The sequence below is a fragment of the Paracoccidioides brasiliensis genome (assembly GCF_000150735.1).
Source record: "Paracoccidioides brasiliensis Pb18 unplaced genomic scaffold supercont2.11, whole genome shotgun sequence".
NCBI lineage: Eukaryota > Fungi > Ascomycota > Eurotiomycetes > Onygenales > Ajellomycetaceae > Paracoccidioides > Paracoccidioides brasiliensis.
In genome coordinates, this window is record NW_011371368.1 from 579,982 (window position 1) to 600,317 (window position 20,336).

The following is a 20,336-nucleotide window of genomic DNA, read 5'->3' on the forward strand; positions in this document are numbered from 1 at the left end:
AAGCCGCAAAAAAAATAAATAAAAAATAAAAATAAAAATAAAACGACACCGATATCAGTTTGGAGTTTGTGGAGTTGTGGTTCTAAAACAAGAAAAGGGACGAGAGTTAGTTTCATCTACTGTTCCTGCTTGACACGACGGTTTTTACCGGACCCAGAAGACCTGTTGGTATTCTCCTTTAGCACCGTGCTGTTTTGCGTGTCACATATAATCGAACAGATAGAACTCACATGCTGATCCTTCGGGCCATGTTCGTCAAGCCAGCGTCGTTCTCTGCCTCTTGCGCAGCACGTTCCAATGCTTGTTTCCGCTCCTCTTCAGTTCTCTTCACCACCTCTTCGTGGGTGGGTGGAAGACGTTCGTTCTGTAGGTCGACCTTGCGAGCATCTTCGAAGTTATGGATGGCTTGCTTGATACCTTCCGCTCCGAGCATCAGTGTGCCAGCAGGGAGGCGGCCACCCGAGGCAGTTTTGAGTTCAGTAACTCTCTCTGATTCTTCACGTAGTACCTGGAAAACTCGAGAGAGACGGCCAATAGCCAGAATCTTGTTTTTGATAGCACGTCGTTTGAACTCAGTGCTCTCAGGATCCATTTGAAGGGCGGGCGATGCGGCGCCAGATATTGATGGTGATTCTTCCTCCAGCTCTTCTTTGGAACATGTGTTCAAAATGGCGATTAGCATGTCAGTGATTTTTTCGCCGACAAATGGGAGAGACCATGTGAAAACATCCATGAAATTCGGTAGCCAGTAAGGGTGGGGAGTGCAGTTAAACTGTCTGATGTTCATGACGTTGTTTTCGTATTTCAAGACTGCAGCTTTGTTATTGTAGACGTCGAGATAATTTGGTGCACTGAAGATCGTCATTACGCTGGGGAATCCAGTTGTTCGTGTTTTCCTATACATTCTGTAACCGGCATCTTGGGCCTCGTGAGCTCGAATAATGGATAGCAAATTATTTTTCTCCAGGAATGCGCAAGCAGCGGGATAAGAGAAGAAGTATGAGCATCCTCTAACGTTATTGTGCACAAAATACTCTCCTGTTTTTTCCTGGCCGAATTCCTCCAGCGGGTCAGCCCAAAGTATGTCGCACATTAGTCCTTGGGTAGGGGGTTCTCTGAAGCGGTCAATCTAGGCAAATGCCATTAGTTACAACATCACAAACACACAACACAAGGGATGATCTCCCACCGAACTTACTGATTTCAGATCTTCCAAAGTATGTAACTCTGGGCTTAGACCGCCATGAATGCAGAGGAATTGTTTGTTCATAATGGCAGCCAGTGGCAAAGCACAGAAAGATTCGGTACAGGCATCATAGACTTTCTCCGAGTACTTGTGCCTGCACTCTAGTTTGAATGTGAAATAGTCTGTGAGATGGCGACACTCATGATTCCCTCGCAATAACCATAGAGAGTTTGGATACCAAATTTTCAGAGCCCAGAGGTATAAGACGCACTGAAAGACAAATTAACAAAGACTAAAATTTAAGAAAGACAGTGGATAAAAAAACATACCTCGATACTGAAATATCCTCTGTCGACATAATCACCAAGGAAGAGATATCGCGTCTCCGCGGGGTCGCCACCAACTTCAAATAGTTTCATAAGATCATAATACTGGCCATGGACATCGCCGCAAACTGTAATAGGCGCGTCCATTTCTAGGAGATTAGGCTCCGCGCGCAGCAACTGGGTGCCCGTCTGTATAATCCATAATGCCTGCTCTTCAGTAAGGCGACCTTCACGATAGAAATGTTGTTTTAGAAACTGTAGGTTTGGTTTCGTTGGGTCTTCGAGAGACCAAAAATTGTCGTTTGTGGGAACCTGGAATGCGGGCGCTTGTACCTCTGTTGGAGAATGTTAGTCTATGCATTTCACTAGTTAATGATGACGAAATCCGGTCATGTCACCTTTACAAACTCTCTCGTGGGTAGAAACCTGAGTTCCGTCTTCCATGGTATGGAGAGTAAAGTCGATTTCAGGAACAGGCTTCTTCTCCGTCACCGCTCGCTCTATTTTGGCATCCATGTCTGCGAGCCAGCCTAAGAGACTTCGCCGAAAATATGGTGGATACGTTTGCGACGGAAAGGTGTAGGAAGGTAAATCCACGGCAACACAGGGAAGGAGATGGCAGTCCACACAGTCGGACGAGGGAATATCGGTGCCGGCTGCAAGGGTTCAATGATGATACAGGCTTTATCACGACAAACAAATCGGATCAACAATAATAAGCACTATGTAGTTAATCGGGAGAAGATCAAATCGCTCCAGGCATCATAAGGCGGGTTCGTTTAACTGATAGCTGCGCCAGTAGATATTGCCCCGCAACAGATTTAAGAAAAGTCGAACTGGTATGTAGAGGTTGGTTAACTTCTTGGGGATTTGCTACAATCAACGCCGATGCAATTATGTTAGTGAATCCATGATTTGGACATGGCATAGATTGTATGTAATAAGGGAAAAGAAACATACTGCTGCTTAGAATGTCACCTTGAGTAGGGGAGAAATATGTAGTTGCCACTGGCATCGAACACCGGGCAAGGAATTGGAAAAGTTGGAAGTTTGATGTTGATCGTTGGCTGCGATATTCTCCTATGTGGTGTTGTGTGGGGGAAGAAGTTGGGAGTTATTGGAGGTTATGGATGGCTCACTTGGGCGATGGCAGAATAGCCGTAGTCAGCAAGAAACCCGACGTTTGTGTCAGCTACGGCCTCGAGGACCCTTAACCATATCCCAGCCTCCGCTCATTAACTCCCACGTTCTCTATAACCGGAGTTTCACCCAACGACAGCAAGCATCAACTACAACCACCTACACACTCAGCCTGCACAGCCATATATATATATATATATATACACTCCCTTTTTGCTTCTTAAGTTGTGTATCACGCACCAATCATCTACATCTCCAGACTTCTGAACCCCAGATAGCTTCTCTGGCCCTCCTCATATCCAATAACCCCTGGAAGTCTTCTTTCTTTGAGCCATGTATGAATCATATAGTCAGTAGCTGTCCTGATGTTCATTTCAGCCGCGATCAAGGACCCCATGGTTATTAACATGTGCCTCAGAGCCCCACCCTCTCCTCGCCCAGATACCCTTAACGGTGTCGCCTTTTATATCCTTACCTACAGCGACAACGCTGTCATATACATATAAATCCGTATCCTCCACTCTTCCCCCATCAGTTTCAGTCGACCCAAGCAGCTCAGATAAGGTTCGCTATGTCCTTGCCCCTGGTGGTGGGCACGTGGCTCACCCCAGCGAGATCCTCGCATCCTGCGAGGCGTTAGAAAAGCACATGAAAAAGATGCAAGAAGATAGCCTAGCCGCAATCAAGGATTGGGAGGAATCGATAAGAAAGCGAGATTTGGCGGAAAAGCGTAGAATCGCACCGGGATGGCTCGATCGGGAGGAGAAGTTACTGCAGCCTATGCGAGTAACCCCACATGCGTCCGAAGGCGAGTCAACTTCCCCTCAGAATCAGCACCCAACGACTCAGAAATGTAAAGAAGGTACTTCGGGTACAATTTCAGAAAGTGAAGGGCAAGAGTTGGATCGTGCGTTTGGTGCGCTTGATATGCGATGATCCCGTATATTTGCCAGGCGAATGCGCAAAGTCTTTTCCCGGCTGTTGGACTGCATATATGCCAACAGCTTGCCATCCCTCTCTAGGGAGAAGCGTGATCAAAGGACGAAGGGCATATATTTTTCGAGAAAGCATCATCCAGGATACAGGGCACGTTGTAACCAAGGGAACAACTCTAACCCCTTGGTATTCTACGAGCAGATCTCAGATATGATATGAGAGCCAATCGAACCAGAATATCCAAGAAAATACAGGGATCTTCCTTCAGGACTTCTAGGGAGAAAATTACGACTCATTGCTCTACAGCGTCAACCACTATTATTATTAACCAACTTAGACATTTTGATTAAGAAATGTTATGAAGTCTTGAATAGTTTTAAGGGAGGGAAAATATTATTAAATAAACCAGTCCCCATATACATCGCCAGACCATGTTATCGTGGTTCCGCCGCTCACTCAACATACAACGTAATCTGGATCTTCGAATTGAAGTTGCCATGCTAAAATAGAACGGTTGATCAGCTACGGCGGGATCGTGAAAGGTCACGGTGATATGGCTATGAAGCCAATTGGATTGGAGGTCACACTTACTGGATGCATAACCGGTAAAACTGGACCAATCCTCCGAAACGTAATATGGGATACCGTTCCTCTTTATCCTCTTCAAGGTGCCCATTCCTCCTAGAGCTGGGCGAATGTTCTTGAGCGCAGTGACACGCTTGAGAAAACCGACCAGATAAGCCAGAGCCAACTCCCTTCCAAAACATTGATGGGGACCGTCGCCGAATCCGATATATTTCTCTAGCGGACGGTTCAATTTTATTGTTTCTGGCTCCGGGTATGCCTCTGGATCGCGACAAGCAGCAGCCTATTTTAAATATTAGATTTACAGAAATGTCCTTTTTAGAGTATTTGGATTGCTTCAGATGGGTGGACGAACGAAATATGCGATAATCTGGTCACCGGGCTGGAAGCTTTGAGCACCAAATTTGCCCGGCTGAGTAGCAACGCGCATCGTGATATGGCCAGCTGTCAGACGCTGCATTTCGAGAACATATCGTCGAAGATCGTTGTCAGCCCGTTCGGAATTTTCTTGAGTCAGAGCCCGGAATGCCTCGAGGTGCTCCGCGTTTTCTGGAACGGCAATCATGAACTCGAGAATTTCAGCAACCTGAATTGTCGCAACACAAGCACTGTCAGCAATTCCTTCCAGGCAAAAGTCTAGGAAGTTTTTCTAAGAATTATTTACCGTGCTGATCGCAGCACCAATGCCACCAAGTGCAGTGAATATCATGATGTCTGCGATTTCCTCCACCGATTTCCCACTGGCGAGAAGCTCCATAATACTGTCCCGCCCAAAGTCGCGGAGGGAAGTTGCGTGGTCGTGGGGTTTGATACCGTTGGTCATAGCACCTATGATGTTATGGATTCTGCTTGCGCTGGTAACTTTTTTGATGTATGCTTCGGTGGATGCAAGTAGCCTCTTGGTGGATGCTTGTGCGTCGCGACGGCGGTTCCATGCGAGGGCAGGATCGTCGTTTCCAAATCCCCAGACACGAATATCCAGGAGATCGCTGTATAGGCTATCTATGTTATATGTTCCGGAAGTGTTCTCCTCTGTCTTCAGGTCGAATTGGAAGAGGTCACCCACAAAACGTGCCATGACAGGGATCGCGACACTATATTTTGAAATAGGGGTTAGCTGGCGTTGGTGGTCAAGCTGGCGGAGAAAATACTTCTGCGATTTCATTGAACAACTTACTCTTTAAGGATATCGACATGATACGTCCTACCTCCAATTCGGAACATACTACCAGTCAAGAATTTGTCGGTCTGCTCCATGATGAATTTCGAGACCAGACCTTTCAGTTCACCACTTCCATAGAGCAGTCCACCATACAAATTTCGCTGGTCTCTGTTACGTGGCATATCGCCTGCAAGCATGAAGTGACCGAAGTCACGTCCTTCAATAAAATTTTCGTAAGGCTTTCCGAAGGGAACGGGGAACCTTTTGGGGTCAGTCAACATTTGGGAGATTTCTGAATGCTTCGTCAGAATCATGCGTCGGGGTGGAGGTTTCGGATCGGCTTCGGTATATTGAAACTTTGTCCCGAGCTCCGTTGCTATTTCGCGGTTCATATCCTTTGTGTACATTGGCTGCATTACTGCGAGAGAGTTAAATGGAAACCACCCTGGCAGACCACGCAGGATGAGTTTGTAGAACATGGAGCCTCCGAGCCTGTTTAATATTATCAGCACATATGTATTCTAGACTGCAAAAGCTCAGCTTACGTGTTATAGTCCTGTTGAATTTCTGCCATTCCCCAATTTGTCAGTGCGGCAACGTTGTACTCCTGTCATAAGGCATTAGCGATGTACGAATGGCTGATGGGTGTGAGGGCAAATTTCTCACATGTGTATTGAACCTGTCTGAACGAACAAGGGTTATGGCATCAGAAAGCACAGCCCTGCCGACGGTATAAGGGGTACAGACACCCGACCCTGGGTCCATTCTCGGTTTCGCATCTTCAACGTACAAGCCTGGATAGGCTTCTACATTATCGGGGTGTCCGTAAAGGTTTCGGAGATGATCGGCAATTTCTGGGTCAGGATTGATATCTTCGAAAGTTTCATGGGGTTTAAGCTTGAAGAATTTGCGGAACTCATTGAGTGATGCCGTTCTCCTACGGAGAGCAAATATTAGAAAGGATCCCGTGGAATCCAGGAGGCCAATTGGGGAATAATAAGTAGCTATCTCCTTACCATTGGCGGGCTTGGTGTATACCCAAGATCTCGACAACTCGCAAGGCTTTCGGCGTGTTCTTGGGTCCAAAAGAACCTATAGGGATTGGATTTTGTTAGCAACTACAGATCGTTCCAATTCATTATACCAAGAACTGCGTACCTGCTGGGTCCTCCATGCTTTCCTTCAATATTCTCACAAGATCTTCATCTCGGAATTTACCATCCTCCCCTCTTTCGATGCCACCAAAATTACGCTTACTCGGATCTTTGGGGATCATGGATTCGAACCGCCCAAGAGCTTGCAGGCCATCCTTCAGGGACAATTCATCGATGGACTTCCCAGTGCTTTTGAAAATTTCCCCAAAGAAGTCATCCAGCCATACTTCATCTCGCTGGGAAATACAAGAATGGAAGCGGTATAGTAGGTTGAATTCGCTAGTGACCTGATTGCCGATGCCTCTTTCGGGACCGGATTTTACCAACGAGTCTGGGATGTCGACGCGTGGATCCAAGGTCCATGTACTGTCAGAATGATGGGTGTTGGTAATAGCACGGAGGTAGTCGTGAAGGCTGATGTTGATATACAGTCCGTTTACAATCCTAGAAATTTTGTTAGCCTATCTCGTCAGCCTCAAATCGGCGAGTTCACAGAACATACAATCTGGCTGTCTGGAACAGGTCCTCGTCCAGTTTGGCAAGTGAAGCTTCATCGTCTCCTTTGGGTGTGAAACGTCCTCCCTCATTGATTAGAAGCAGAGTCTGAGCTGTATAGTTGTGGAACCGGCTGTACAGCACTAGGAGGACGTTGCAGCCAGGAGATTGTCCAATTAATCTCTCATCGTGGAAAGTGTCCGGCTTGAGGAATCCATTCTTCATAGTCCTAACCTTCAATTGATCTTCAAGACTTGATCCGTACAATGGCGAAAGGTCAAGATAGGATGAATTGTTATTAATATTCATGTCGCGCCGGTCAGTTCGGAATATATCTATATCATTTCAGCAAATCATATTCGACTCTAAGGGCATTCTTTGTTCCTCAAAGGCTCATTTTTTCTCCTTACCGTGAATAATGAGAGCTGCATGATAGAACAACATGGATGAGATTCCTCCTTCATTCTTTTTAAATTGGCCATCCTCCCGTTTCATGAGAACTATATCAAAATATCAACACAATGCTTTCTCTCACGTAGTCATTGTTGGGACTCACGGTCAAAGAGCAATCCTGGATCTGGTCTGACGCCTGGAAGCATGGTGTCGCTTCGGATCGACCTTGCATATGGCATTCCAGCCTTTCCCAGGTTCGGGAAATGTACATTCTGCGGTGATACTATTAGTTATCTTTGCCTACACCCACCTCTCAAATGCGGTAGACTCACGTTATAGCTTCCGTCTGGGGTCCTGTAGTAAAACTGTGGCCCCTGGAAGTTGATCGGGGGATGTTCGAGACTATCCCAAAGTCTCGTGATAAGGAGGTTTGTCAATTTAGTCCGGTGTTTAGAACCTTGTGGCAACGCGCCAACCATGGCAATGATGTTTTCCATCTATCATGCCGTCGGTTTCAGTCCATGAAAACAAACTGCTCGCCAGACTCTTACTTACCGCCAGCAATCTGTCATTCATGGGTTTCCCTTTCACAGTGTCCTTGACGAATTTGATTACGTCGCCAACTCTTTTCAGGTCCATATTCTTCGGATGGTGTTTCATGATGGTCAGGATGAGGGAACCACTGTCGATACCCGTTCCATCGTTGTCCTTCTTTGTGACGGTGTCATCCTCACTACTTGATTTCGGAGAGACAATCTTGCGGATGCCATGACCAAATCTGTATAGGGTAAAGGTCACCACCGCTATCACAACACTTGCCGTCAAATATGAAGTCATCTTTATTTGAAATTAATTGAAAGCGATATGAAAGAACAAAAGCCCGTTCCCAAGACAGGGGGAAGACCTTTGTGCGAGCTTGCAAATCAGGACCAGTGGGATACGCTCAAAATGAGAATCAATCGAGGGAAAGTATTTTATATGAAAAGATCCAGAAAAGCCACGAGTTGTCGCAGAGTTTATTCCCGTGTCATGGAAGCAAAGCGGGGGACCGACATGCAATCACACATCTTCAGAGAAGATGAGGGCCAGAAGGGTCATCATTCCAAAGTCCAGTATTTTCCGATACGGAGCCCCATCAGGATGGAGATCCCTGGGCTTAGTCTTTAGATCCATACAATCCTGAAGCTAGCCACACTTTGACAACGTACTTAGCTATCCAGACGTGCAATTAATTGTGGCAGCTCTTTGTGATACAGTTCTTGCATTTGGGTCTAGACTAGTCCTCGAGGCGTGCACAAACTACAGCTATCCGCCAATCATGGGACTCGTGCCGATCCCTCCGGGCACCAAATATCATTCATGGCCATTGCATGTGGGATGCCAGAATTTCCAGTTTCGTGAAATTCTGCAAAACTTGGGATGGTCGAATGCATGGTTCCAACAGGATGCATTACTTTTTCTCTCCAGTCCTCAGCACTGTCCAACATTGATGAAAATTGAGGCTTTCCTATTTGACGGAAATCCTCAGTCAGCCGTTTGACAAAGATACCTTTAATTATGCAAAAGCCCACCGAAGCTCAAGCCATTGCTGTTGCCCATCTTTGATATGCAGTTTTGATAGAGATTTACCATTGACCAAAATTTGGCGTGGGGATATATATCGTCTGGTGGAGCTGATTGGGATGCACATACGCAATTTTCAGCCATCATTTACACTAACACACATTATTACTGGAGCTGGTCCGCCATATTTAGCTTTTTCGGTCTGTGTTGGCTGGCGAGCGTGATCATGCAAGAGAGTCTAAGAGCGGGGTTTGTTAATTATCGCGATCTCAAATTGTTTGCGACTTCTTTCAGGATAAAAAGCTCTTTCCCCTTGTCGATCCGGCCGCTGGCGAACTTCGCCACTTGATCTTGAAGGATATCTTGCGCAAATATTCCCGCTTTTTCCTATCATACCGGCTTTTGTGATGACAACTTAATCATCCCTGAAGTAACTCACCATGATCCCTTTCAGCACAAACCGAGAACAACGGAGTGATTCCCCTAGGCGTCTCGTCCTATGCTTCGATGGTACTGGGAATAGTTTTCAGGCAAATGAGTCGGATACAAATGTCGTTAAAATTTATGACATGTTGAATCGCTTTGACAAGAACCAGTTTCATTACTATCAGCGTAGGTATCGTGATAAATCACACACATGTCCCCTTTATCTCAGATTCACCGCAAAGCGCATGTTTTGGATTCTGATTTGTTTTATTCAGCTGGGATTGGGACGTTTGACGCGGGTTCCAATGGCTCTGGAACAACCTTTATAGATCGAGTAAGAGCTAGCATCGGATCAATGATGGATCAAGCAATTGGTACCACCTTCGAATACCACGTCTCCGCTGGTTACAAGTTCCTAATGAGATTTTACTCACCGGGTGATGCAATATATATCTTCGGATTCTCCCGTGGAGCATACACCGCACGGTTCCTGGCGGAGATGATCAACGTCATTGGTCTGTTGTCCCAGGGAAACGAAGACATGATTCGCTTTGCTTTCCAATCATTCAGTGAGCTTCAACGGAACAGAGGCAAGCTGAACAAGAGCGCTAAAGAGCTCGAACATGAGCAATACTTGGGGCAATTTAAGAGAACGTTTTGTCGTCGCCATGTCAAAGTGTATTTCCTTGGCCTTTTTGACTGTGTAAACAGCGTTGGCCAATTTGACGTTCCTTTCCGACGACAGTCATATCGCTACATTGCCACGGTAAAAGCGACCGTCTACCCGAGTTGAATTTGTAGCCTCTTTGTGCCAGTTTGTCTAACATGAAATCAAGCCACCGGCGGTTCACATCCGCCATGCAGTTTCCATCCATGAACGCCGACTCAAGTTCAAGCCCGCCCTCTTCCTTTTCGAAAAGGACCATAAAGACTCCGACATCCAAGAAGTATGGTTTGCGGGTAATCACTGTGATGTTGGCGGAGGATTCCACTATGAAGGCCCCGGCAAGCATCTTCTGTCCGATATCCCGTTGGCCTGGATGATTGATCAGGTCAATGCGCTCGAAGACCAACCCGCCGGCAAGTTAGCATTTGACCAGGAGACTATTAAACAAAGAGGCCATATGAGAGCCGGGCATATGCCAGTGTTATTGCCTACTCATGGGAGTCCCTCACACACTCCACGTGAATCAGTACTCAAAGAACGGCGGCCGCACGATTTCCTCGCTTTTGACCGTGGAGTTACACGTTTTGCAACGTTAATGTGGTGGATCCTAGGTATGTCCAACCAAACACACACGAGTTGAAATTCTCCCATATACATCCGAGTCCCATACTCGTATTAACTCCCCGTCTCACGCTGAACCAACAGAAATCCTCCCCCTCTTCACTCGTCTGGAACTTGAGCACGGAGAGTGGATCCCGCGCTACTGGCCCCCAAACCTCGGGGCCACCCGTGACATACCTAAAGACGCCAAAATTCACTCTTCCGTTGTGCAGATGTATAAATCCGGCGTTTTAACCGAAATGCCTAGACTTGGTGGTGACCTACCACCTTTTCTAGAAGATCCCATATTGCTGATAAAAATGTTACCTTTGCTACTCATGAAAACGGCGCCTTTGCTGCTCTTACAAATGTTGATGCCGTGGAACTGGACTCTCCGCTGGATGATGCGAAAAAATATCCCACCGAAGGCCCAAGAGGTTATGAAGAAGAAGATCACCAAAGTGGTGGAATCACACGGCGCGAGATCATGGTACTGGACATACTGATGTATCTTTTCCTGTTGGATGTTTGTTAATATGTGGAATGAACATTTGCTGGCATTTTACGTGTAATTATGTGGCTATCTGTCTGTCAGCAATCTAGTTATGAAGAGATGCAAATATTTACTATCACATAATTGTTCTACTGTTTGTTGGTTGCGACGAATAAAACTGTTTCTGACTGGGCGTTCACTATTTGGCTGAAAAATGAGGTCGAGATTAGATGCTAACTCTGTATTTATCTGAGCAAACTTTAAACTTTGCGCACCGTTCCCTTGGGCTAGTTTATGATCGACTTGTTACAAGAGCCAGATCAACAAGGATCTTCATTATCAGTCCCGCAATGGCGCATGGGTCGATTGGTAGCATCCGTTCCAAAGAGTGGCTAAAATATGCTCCCAAAAAACCATTTCCCTGCCACATTTGTGTTCAACATCCGTCGATTTGCAGCATCTTCAAACACCTATCTTTCAACGAAAAAGCGCCGCTAATAGCGTTAGAAATACTCGGCCTTGTTTTTGGTACCGATTTTTCGGGTTATCCGAAAGCGATAATTTGGGAAACAATTTTCAGGACGAGAAAATGAGGTGTATTATGGTTGACGCGCGTAATAGATCTACAGACTCCAGTTACTTCCCCTGAATCCAAAATGGAAGCACACCAGGATACGGCGGTAAGGGTATGATCTTCTTGTCAGACTTCGCATCTTTGAAAAAGAGCCACCCTATATGTGATGGTATGTGATGGAATGACAAGTTGTTGCATATATAAACATATGTCGGATTTCGTTTGGTGCAGGGATGGTAGTTTTGATGATTCCACTTTGTCCAGGTGCGCCACTATGAGGGTAGCACCCGAGGCAAGTTTTATCGGTAAAACTGAATAACTCATAGTCAGGGGTGTTGGGTTTTGGGAAGAAATCTATCGAGATATACGAATTCCTTCGTCTCTTTCCTTTCCCTACCCTCCTGGTCTCATACCCCAATAGGCTCTGGGTAGGCATGAGTCCATCCGTTTCCCACTACCGAATCTTCTCTGTAGATGTTACTTTTCACTTCTTCTGTCTGCAATTGCCGTTGTGTCTGTGCGGTCAAAGTGCGGAGTATACCGTCAGAGAGGAATGTGCAAAATCTGTAACCACTGTATTTTGGGAGCTTGAATGACCATGGTTAACCGTTACCGCCTTAGACCACTCACTGTGCCCTGATCTTGAATTTCCAATCTAAATCTGCGTGCAGGATGTGAATGCAGTTGATAATGATATGTGATATTGGTTTTTATTTGAGGGGTTCTGATACATTCGCTAATGTCTCCCCAATGTTGAGTAAATAAGAAGGAATGGAGTACTTCTGTTCTTTGAACTCAATTCCAACTCATTACTGAAATCATCTTCGATTGATGAAATAAGGATCTTCAGATCTTGAACTTTTCGATTAGCTGTCTGTTGTGATCAAAGTTTTCGAATAAGTTCAGTATTGTTCGTCCATCCAATGGAGAGAAGTGGTCAACGAGAAGGTGGTTATCACCGTCAATGCTCGAAAGCCATGTTATGACACTGTATGGAGGTTTTCTATATCGCATTTCCCCTGCTTTCGGGGTCCAAGAGAAATCACGGTTGGTGCCTTCAAGGGAGTACTTGCCCCATCCCACTTAATTATTATCCAGATGATGAATCTCCAGATTTCGGATGGGTTATGAGCATGCCCGAAATTGCCACGGGTGGTGTGATAGGGGTGAGGGGGATGAAAAAGCAAATATAGTGGCGTGTGGAGATTCGTCTCCATACGAGCAGTCAGTCGCCATTCTGTCGAAACCTTTCCCTTACCAGCTCGAAGCCCTTCAGGAGCCAGTCAACAGCGATAACGCTGATAATCGCCATCACTATATAACTTCCAAAAAATAACAGCAATAAGTAATGTGTTATCGTGATTAAGTTTTGAACTAAATACTATACAATTCATGAGTTCTTGCCCTGTCCAGTTTGCTTCTCTCCCTTAGTTTCACTTCCAATCTCAACCAACAAGAGGGCATACATACATAGCAAATGAGATTTTCAAATGCGGTCATTGTGGGTGTGGTGTTTGTTGGGTGTCTTGGTCTTGTATCTGGAGAGGTAGATTATACTCAATGGCACCCTCCAGGGGCCGAGGACAGTAAGTTATGTATCTAAATGCCTTTGAACATCATGGAATTCTGACACTGTTACAGTCCGTGGGCCTTGTCCTGCCTTGAACAGCCTCGCGAACCATGGATTACTGCCCCGGAATGGCAGGAGAATGACGTATCCAGTATTACTCAAAGGCATACTGGAAGCACTAAACGTTGGGTTCGATCTCACTCTAGTTGCTGGAACTGGAGGGATGATAGGCGCAAAAAACCCTCTTCAGCTTTATTTCGACCTCGATGATCTCGGCAACCACGATTTGTTTGCGGAACACGATGCGAGTTTATCTAGAGCCGATATATTTTTTGGGGACAATATTAGTTTTAACGAGACGATTTGGCAGAGCGTACTTGATTACTTCGAGGACGACGAAACCGTAAGCTTCAAGGCTGCTGCCAAAGCCAGACTTAATCGAATCAAAACGGAACGCAAACGAAATCCCGACTTCACTTTCAATGCGAAAGACATGGTCATTAGCTATACTGAAACTGCGCAGTACCTGAGTGTATTTGGGCACCCGATTAACGGAAATCCTCCTGTAGATTGGATCAGGATATTCTTCGGTAAGAAAGTTTTGGGACTTGATTTATATGCTACATGTGTGCATCAGCGCGGCTCGTGACAATTCTAACCAAGAAATAGAGCAAGAACGGTTGCCATATATCGAGGGATGGCGACGGCCAGCCATACAAACGAACGCGGTAACCCTTGTGCCTTTGATAGCAAGAATAATGGTGGCTGGAGGAGAGATTCTTCCCGAAGCATTGATGTTGACGGAGAACACTTTAAAAAAGATCCTAACCGGCAAGCCCATAGAGGGATTGATCGGGAGACTCCCGTTAATAAATAAAAGATAAACAAGAGAAAAGTAAGGGTTACATCTGGCCCTTGTAATTTTTGTTCTTTTTCCTGCTGTATCTCACCGCTTGCCGCTTTCTCTCAGGCGTATGTATATACACATCATGATAGCTGCTAGGATAGCAATAATATTGATCTAATAACTCCCGGAAAACGTTATATCAATTGCGCAGGATAAACTCCTGAGGGTAGCCCAAGGAATCGGGCCAGAAATTTGACACGGACAGCAAGTATTGAACAGTAATATGTTTTCCGCAGCTGTGTCCAGTAATCGCACTGCAAAATATCCAGTTAATATCCAGTTTATGCAGCGAGGTATATCGCACTGCTTGGATAGAGGTTTCGTTGACGTTGGGCAATGTTGATGTTGGTGGAAGCGCTGCTTAGTCACCGCCCATTCCGCCAAAATCGATGTCCGCCCCGAACTTCCACCTCCAAACAACAAGATACCCCAACCGTACAAATGCTGCTAAAGCGCCAAAAAGCTCTATCGCAGTTTCATTTCTCATTAATTGAACTAGAGATTGTCCGTATTTCCAATGGAAGTCCTTCACAACCCCCCAGAGCCGTCCTCCTTCATCCCGCTCTCTGAGCACCAGTCGCATACCCCAGCATCCTTCTATTCAGGGCCTCCCATCCTGCACCATCTGAGCGAACGATGCAAGATTGTAATCCTAGAAAGAGAATTGAACAAGTCCGCGGCATTGAGAGGTTTGCGATCTCATGCGACAGGAACTGAAGCTACAAATGGAGCTCCATCCGCCGGCGACGAAACTTCCACCCCCGCTCACACCTGCGCCAGTTCGGAGGAGGATACAGAGATTGTGCTAGAGGATATTGATGTCTGGGTATCATCTGAGTATGCATGTTCATTTTATTATTCCAAGAACTATTCATTGCTGTTTATATCATGGAAATGAAAATGCACATTTTCTTTTCAAGACCACATCTATGACAGTTGGCGGTCCCTAACAATACAGACAGGCGTCTTCTCCTCTATTCCCAGCCTAGGAAAGTTGGTGTCGCAATCCCATATCCTTCAATTTCCCTCCACGCAATCCAGCGCCTTTGTATTCCGGGCTTCACCTCCCCAAACACAGACTCATCCTCCCCAGGAGACGAAAATACGGTGCAGGGTGTATACATGCAACTTGCATCAGACAGCAACGACAGCCAAGAAGACGAAGATATAGAAGAAGACAGCACATGCCTAACAATTGTGCCTCCACTTCCACCTCCACAATCACAACCACAGCCCCAAGAAGAACAAGAACAACAACAGGACGAGCTACTCACGGGCGATGAAGAAATGCCCAACCAAACCCCAACCCAAGAACTTTTTGCTGCCATCTCAGCCTGTTCAAACTTGCACCCAGACCCAACCTCGCCTCATGAAGATGGTGATGGCGATGAAGAAGGCGATCATGGTACCCAGAACGAGCAACTGAATGACAGTGTTCTTTTTCAAAACGGGTTGATCACTCCTGGTAATAATGCAGGTGGGTTGCCACCAGCAATGCCCGGGAGCGGGGGTTGGATTACGGCGGAGAATGCGCATGAGTATTTTGATGAAGAGGGGAATTGGAAGGGCGAGGGTGTGCCATCTTTGGGGCCTGGGGCGGGAACCGTTAGGCCTCGTGAGGAAGGCGGCGAAGAGGATCCAGATGGTGCCGGTGCTGACACTGGTCCAGGCGGAGAGGAGACGAAGTGGAGGAGGACGGACTGATTTTATGGCCCAAAAAGTTAGTTTTTCTTTTTTCTTTCTTTCTTTTTCTATATTTTTATTGAGCTTGCTTGCCACGTTCATACTTCATATTCCCAAATGTAACGATGCTTTTCCGACTTTTACTTAAAAAGTAAGAAAAAGATGTCATGACTAGAAGAATGAATAGTTAAAATGAAGAGAGATGGGCAAGTCTTTAGAAAACTAAGATTATTTCAACTGCTAGCTTTTATAAGATACATATATAGATCCCATACAGACCCAATCCCCCAGGGTTGTTAAACATTAAGATATGACAGCCGGCAAAAAAGGCATCGAGATTATAGGCTTCGGCAGCTTGGTCCACCTATATACCAAGCAAACAACCAGTGAAATGAACAATAATGACAAAAAACCCACGTGGGAAGAAATCCTACAGAACTAAACAAATCCTAACACACATTAAATTAGACACTGTCAATACCAATGTGAAAAGAAAACATTCATAAGGACAAGATAATACTCGTACACGTCCAATATAGCTAGACCAAATAAACGATACATGCAGGGGTATGCGAAAACAACCAGCATCCAGGCCACTCATTAAAGATCAACCTAAATTTTCGAGGTGAAACGTCAGAAAGAAAGGAGAGCAAACGGGGAGGAGATAGCACCAAACCAGCATTTCGTAAATTCCCAAACGGAAAACGGAAGACGAAAACCCAAACACTCTAAAGAGGCAATACCAAGTGAGATTCAAACAACTAAAACTGTTAACTCAACCCCCATCCTCGTGTCGCAGGCTTATCTCATGCCCCCCTTTGTCTGGAGCATCAACATTGATACCATCATTCCTTTAAAAACCCAAATTGGTCATATATGCTCCCAGGAGTCCTCACAAGAGATGAGACCATCTGTTCCGCCCCTATTACCATGCCCGCTTTCAACGGCGTTGAAGCCAAAGATTCCGAACACCACCCAAGTTTCTCCGAAGGCGTCTCCATTCCCTTCTCTTCCATAGGATCAGCTGTTGGCTCTTCGCTTGCCCGTTGGTTGTTCCTTGAAGGAGTGGCTGTTGGTGTGGTTGATCCACTACCGGATTCATCCTTGCCGCTATCAATGCCATATATTACATTATTGAAATTCTCACCTGCACCGGCAGATTTCTCATCAGATTCACATTGTATCGCGATATTGGAAATAGATTGTATCGTTGCGAGTGCTGCGCGGAATTTTGGAGGACGGGAAGACACATGTTCCCTCATCAAGGGTAGAGGTAGGATGGGCAGTGGTCTTGGCTTTCTTATCCACGACTCTTCCATCTCTGAGTCCGTCTGTTGTGGAGAGGCTGTAAGAAGAGCAAAAGCATTTCTCATTGGATAATTGCTGTCTTCTTTGCTTTTTTGCTCATTGCTCCCGCTAACGATGTTACTGTAACTTTTCAGACTCGAGGAGCCAGAAACACTCCGTGGTGTTGTACATATCGGTGTGTTTGTCAGTGAGTCCGCCATTGTGTTTGTGGGGTGGCGCTGGCCCTTCCTAGAAGAAGTAGTAGTAGAAGTGGGCGTTATTGAAGCCGAGCGGGTGGGCTGGTACTGAGCCAGGAATTGAGATCTTGTGCTAGTTGAGTTGCGACGCAGCGAAGAACGACGCGGAATAATGGGCTTTTCGTCAATAGGAGTCGGAGAAGCTTTTGATACACCTTCCTCTGTAGTCGGGTTACATTGGGCAGAGATAGGTGTAGTATCAGCTTCGTCGTCGGCCAGATTGTGCTCGTCATTGTCGAAAGGATTCTGAGAATCCGCAGCAGCAGATGGCAGTTTTGAAGATGCCTTCTCCTCAGGGACTGTGACAGACGCTGTTGCTTGAGGGGTAGCTTGGCGTGAAATCTCCTCTGACTCTTCAAACGTTGGCGACAGTGGAGCCGGGCCAGGGTGACTAATGGATACCCTACCGCTATTCTCTCGTTTATGTCCCTTCTTGCGACTATTGATAGTCGTCTTCGTGGAGATTGATAGGGTTGGGGAATCGGCACCACGAGATCGTTTAGTCGGACTTTCACTGCCAGCTGAACTTTGTGGGCGACCTCCCCGATTCTTTCTGTTCTCCGTCACAGGCTTCAGTATGCTAGAACTCGCTAGTCCGTGGCCTGGCTTAACTTCACCACCAACTCGGGAATATTTATTCTCATTTGTGTCATATATACACGGAGGTTGCTTGATTTCGCCATGGATGCTACTCTGAATCCATGGTCCAGTTGGGACATACGACGGATAATGCATCGATACACTTCGTCGAGGGGATAGACGCTCTTCTCCGTGCTTGTGTGAGCTGGCAGATGTCGAGCTATATCGACGCGGGGATGGCGCTTTTGAGATCCGGGATACCGACCCGCCTCTACTAGAGCTTGATAAGTCCCAAACATAGGCTGAACCATACCGCTCATGTGTCCTTGGAAGGAGTAATCTGGCGGCCTCCAAATCAACGAAACCAGTCTCACTAGCGACATCATCAAGGATTGAGCTACCCGCAGTATCCAGGCTTTTGTTTGAAAGGAGCATCGAATCATGTCTAGTCAGTTGAGGTACTCCAGGCGGCCAGAGAGACGGCAAAGGAGGAACAGGCTGCTTTGGAGGAGAACCAGGAATCTGTTGCAGGATACTTTCAGACAGTCTTTTCGCTAATGCAGCTTTAGCAATTGGCCCGCCTCGCATAGTTGCAGTAATATCATAGTATGATCCCTTTCTAGTAGTCTGTGGCCACGAAGTGATGCGGCCTCCCACATCCTCAGCTTTGTTGTCATTCTGCTGGGGCTGCTGGGTTTGCTGTCTTGACTTTGGCGTGCTGTCAGCTCGAAGCTCCGCGGCATCATGGGGGAAGGAATCAATGTTGGCAATATCTGAGGAGCTTTCGTAGGCGGGAGAAGATACGAAAGATTCGAGAGGTATATCTCTACTACGTTTCTTCTGCAGGCGACGGGAATTACGCGTGGATGAAACCGATGTACGCAAAAACCTTCTCTCTGTTGAAAGACGGGTAGGTGGCTCTGGAATACCAATGGAGCCTTGCCGGGGAATGTTTTCCATAGAGCTAATTGCAGACCATTGCCTCGTGCCAGTGTATGGGAAAGCTATTGAAGATTGAAACCTTCCGCGAGACTGAGGGTATAAATCGCGGCTGCGCCCATTGGTGGAATGATGTATATTCTTCTGTTGTCGAAAGCGGAGGCACAGGACGGTTATCAGCAAGACAGACAGAAAAAAGGTGACAGCACAAGTCACGGAAATCACAACAACGTCACTCAAAGCCATTTTTCTTTCTTTTAAAGTTTGCTGTCAGTCGGCTGCCATGCGTAAAAAGCTTCTGGAGCACGAAGACAAGCGTGGGGTGGTAGTAAAAGAATAGCACCAAATAGGTACGAAGTCTGGAAGAACAGTGTAGCAGGAAAGAAAGAATCATGCAATGAGAAAAGTAATGAATGGTTCGTTGCTCTTTACAGAGATCTTTTCTGTCTGGCAACGGGTTGTCATGGCACTGAGCGTGCTCAATGGCAGCTCTTATCATAACAGAACTAGTCTAACAATATCCCTGTCTTGAAGTAACAAGAAGCAGTCGTACAATGTGACTGTGTGTTCCAAAAGTCTTTAGGAGACGATATAAAAGAGGAGAAACATATGATATTGCAGCATTGCCAATATCAGGACTTTTATATGAGAACTTCAGACGCTATGTCAATTCATAGTTAACAACAAATGAAGAATCTGAAATAAGAGGGTTTATGGCATGATGAATATAGCTTGTTATTTCATCAAAGAGTTGAAGCAACTTCAGAACTCAGGAAATTACCCATTTTATTGCCTGAATGCAAATATATGAAAATATATCAAAGGCTAAACTGTATCTCAGGTCTTGCAGGGCTGAAAGGCACATAACGTCAGCTATGTAGGCTCCGTCCAGAGGTCTAAAGATATTCAGTTCCATTGAAACACCACGTGCTCCCCCACGTAAGCTCTTATAGCAGTAACTAATGGAAGGTATTATTGGAGATATACAGTGACCTTTGTTGGGATGAGGTTGAAGAAGAGAAGAAACAACGTTAATGTCAAGGTGGGGTAGCTAAAGATAATAAACATACACTGAGTGGCCAGCGCCAATTAGTTACCTTTAATCAAATTTCACAATAACTTAATGAAATTCCCCACTGAGCAAGCCACCTCACCGCCTCCGGAATAAGGAATAAGAAAGCATGTTATAGATGAAAACTTTAAATATCTACTCTCAACAACCATTAATTAAATTGAAATATATGAGACTAGAATTAGAGTATTTTGTTCTTATATTTCTGAGCATATTGAAATTGCTGCACTTTTACAGTACTCATACATGAGATCTAGTCTCTACAGACAAAAGCACTAAGAGCTAAATAATGAGATGTTCAACAGACTCTGCAAATAGAGAAATAAGATTCTAAAATTTTTC

At 45.7% G+C, this 20,336-nt stretch overlaps 7 protein-coding genes across 7 annotated transcripts; 4 read left to right on the forward strand and 3 right to left on the reverse strand.

Annotated features, from left to right (window-relative positions):
* Nucleotides 1-116: 116 nt before the first annotated feature.
* Nucleotides 117-2,028, reverse strand: PADG_07427 (serine/threonine-protein phosphatase 2B catalytic subunit; the record flags this gene model as incomplete). The annotated part of the gene is made up of 5 exons (XM_010764543.1): nucleotides 117-189; nucleotides 231-1,129; nucleotides 1,199-1,456; nucleotides 1,516-1,847; nucleotides 1,911-2,028. The coding sequence occupies 5 exons, from the start codon at nucleotides 2,026-2,028 to the stop codon at nucleotides 117-119; spliced, it is 1,680 nt and encodes a 559-aa protein (XP_010762845.1).
* Nucleotides 2,029-3,017: 989 nt separating this feature from the next.
* On the forward strand, nucleotides 3,018-3,588 carry PADG_07428 (uncharacterized protein; the record flags this gene model as incomplete). Its single annotated transcript, XM_010764431.1, has 2 exons — nucleotides 3,018-3,105; nucleotides 3,134-3,588. The coding sequence occupies 2 exons, from the start codon at nucleotides 3,018-3,020 to the stop codon at nucleotides 3,586-3,588; spliced, it is 543 nt and encodes a 180-aa protein (XP_010762733.1).
* A 456-nt stretch (nucleotides 3,589-4,044) lies between these two features.
* On the reverse strand, nucleotides 4,045-8,214 carry PADG_07429 (uncharacterized protein; the record flags this gene model as incomplete). Its single annotated transcript, XM_010764432.1, has 14 exons — nucleotides 4,045-4,088; nucleotides 4,180-4,456; nucleotides 4,529-4,759; nucleotides 4,838-5,267; nucleotides 5,351-5,827; nucleotides 5,881-5,942; nucleotides 6,029-6,272; nucleotides 6,352-6,427; nucleotides 6,494-6,933; nucleotides 6,992-7,319; nucleotides 7,395-7,484; nucleotides 7,541-7,649; nucleotides 7,710-7,874; nucleotides 7,933-8,214. 14 exons carry the CDS (start codon nucleotides 8,212-8,214, stop codon nucleotides 4,045-4,047), a joined length of 3,255 nt encoding a protein of 1,084 aa, XP_010762734.1.
* A 1,166-nt stretch (nucleotides 8,215-9,380) lies between these two features.
* Nucleotides 9,381-11,139, forward strand: PADG_07430 (uncharacterized protein; the record flags this gene model as incomplete). The annotated part of the gene is made up of 4 exons (XM_010764544.1): nucleotides 9,381-9,552; nucleotides 9,642-10,132; nucleotides 10,203-10,644; nucleotides 10,739-11,139. The coding sequence occupies 4 exons, from the start codon at nucleotides 9,381-9,383 to the stop codon at nucleotides 11,137-11,139; spliced, it is 1,506 nt and encodes a 501-aa protein (XP_010762846.1).
* A 2,038-nt stretch (nucleotides 11,140-13,177) lies between these two features.
* On the forward strand, nucleotides 13,178-14,122 carry PADG_07431 (uncharacterized protein; the record flags this gene model as incomplete). The annotated part of the gene is made up of 4 exons (XM_010764545.1): nucleotides 13,178-13,286; nucleotides 13,342-13,860; nucleotides 13,940-13,998; nucleotides 14,114-14,122. The coding sequence occupies 4 exons, from the start codon at nucleotides 13,178-13,180 to the stop codon at nucleotides 14,120-14,122; spliced, it is 696 nt and encodes a 231-aa protein (XP_010762847.1).
* Nucleotides 14,123-14,694: 572 nt separating this feature from the next.
* On the forward strand, nucleotides 14,695-15,881 carry PADG_07432 (uncharacterized protein; the record flags this gene model as incomplete). Its single annotated transcript, XM_010764433.1, has 2 exons — nucleotides 14,695-15,014; nucleotides 15,140-15,881. 2 exons carry the CDS (start codon nucleotides 14,695-14,697, stop codon nucleotides 15,879-15,881), a joined length of 1,062 nt encoding a protein of 353 aa, XP_010762735.1.
* Nucleotides 15,882-16,705: 824 nt separating this feature from the next.
* On the reverse strand, nucleotides 16,706-19,168 carry PADG_07433 (uncharacterized protein; the record flags this gene model as incomplete). Its single annotated transcript, XM_010764546.1, has 1 exon — nucleotides 16,706-19,168. One exon carries the CDS (start codon nucleotides 19,166-19,168, stop codon nucleotides 16,706-16,708), a length of 2,463 nt encoding a protein of 820 aa, XP_010762848.1.
* Nucleotides 19,169-20,336: the final 1,168 nt, after the last annotated feature.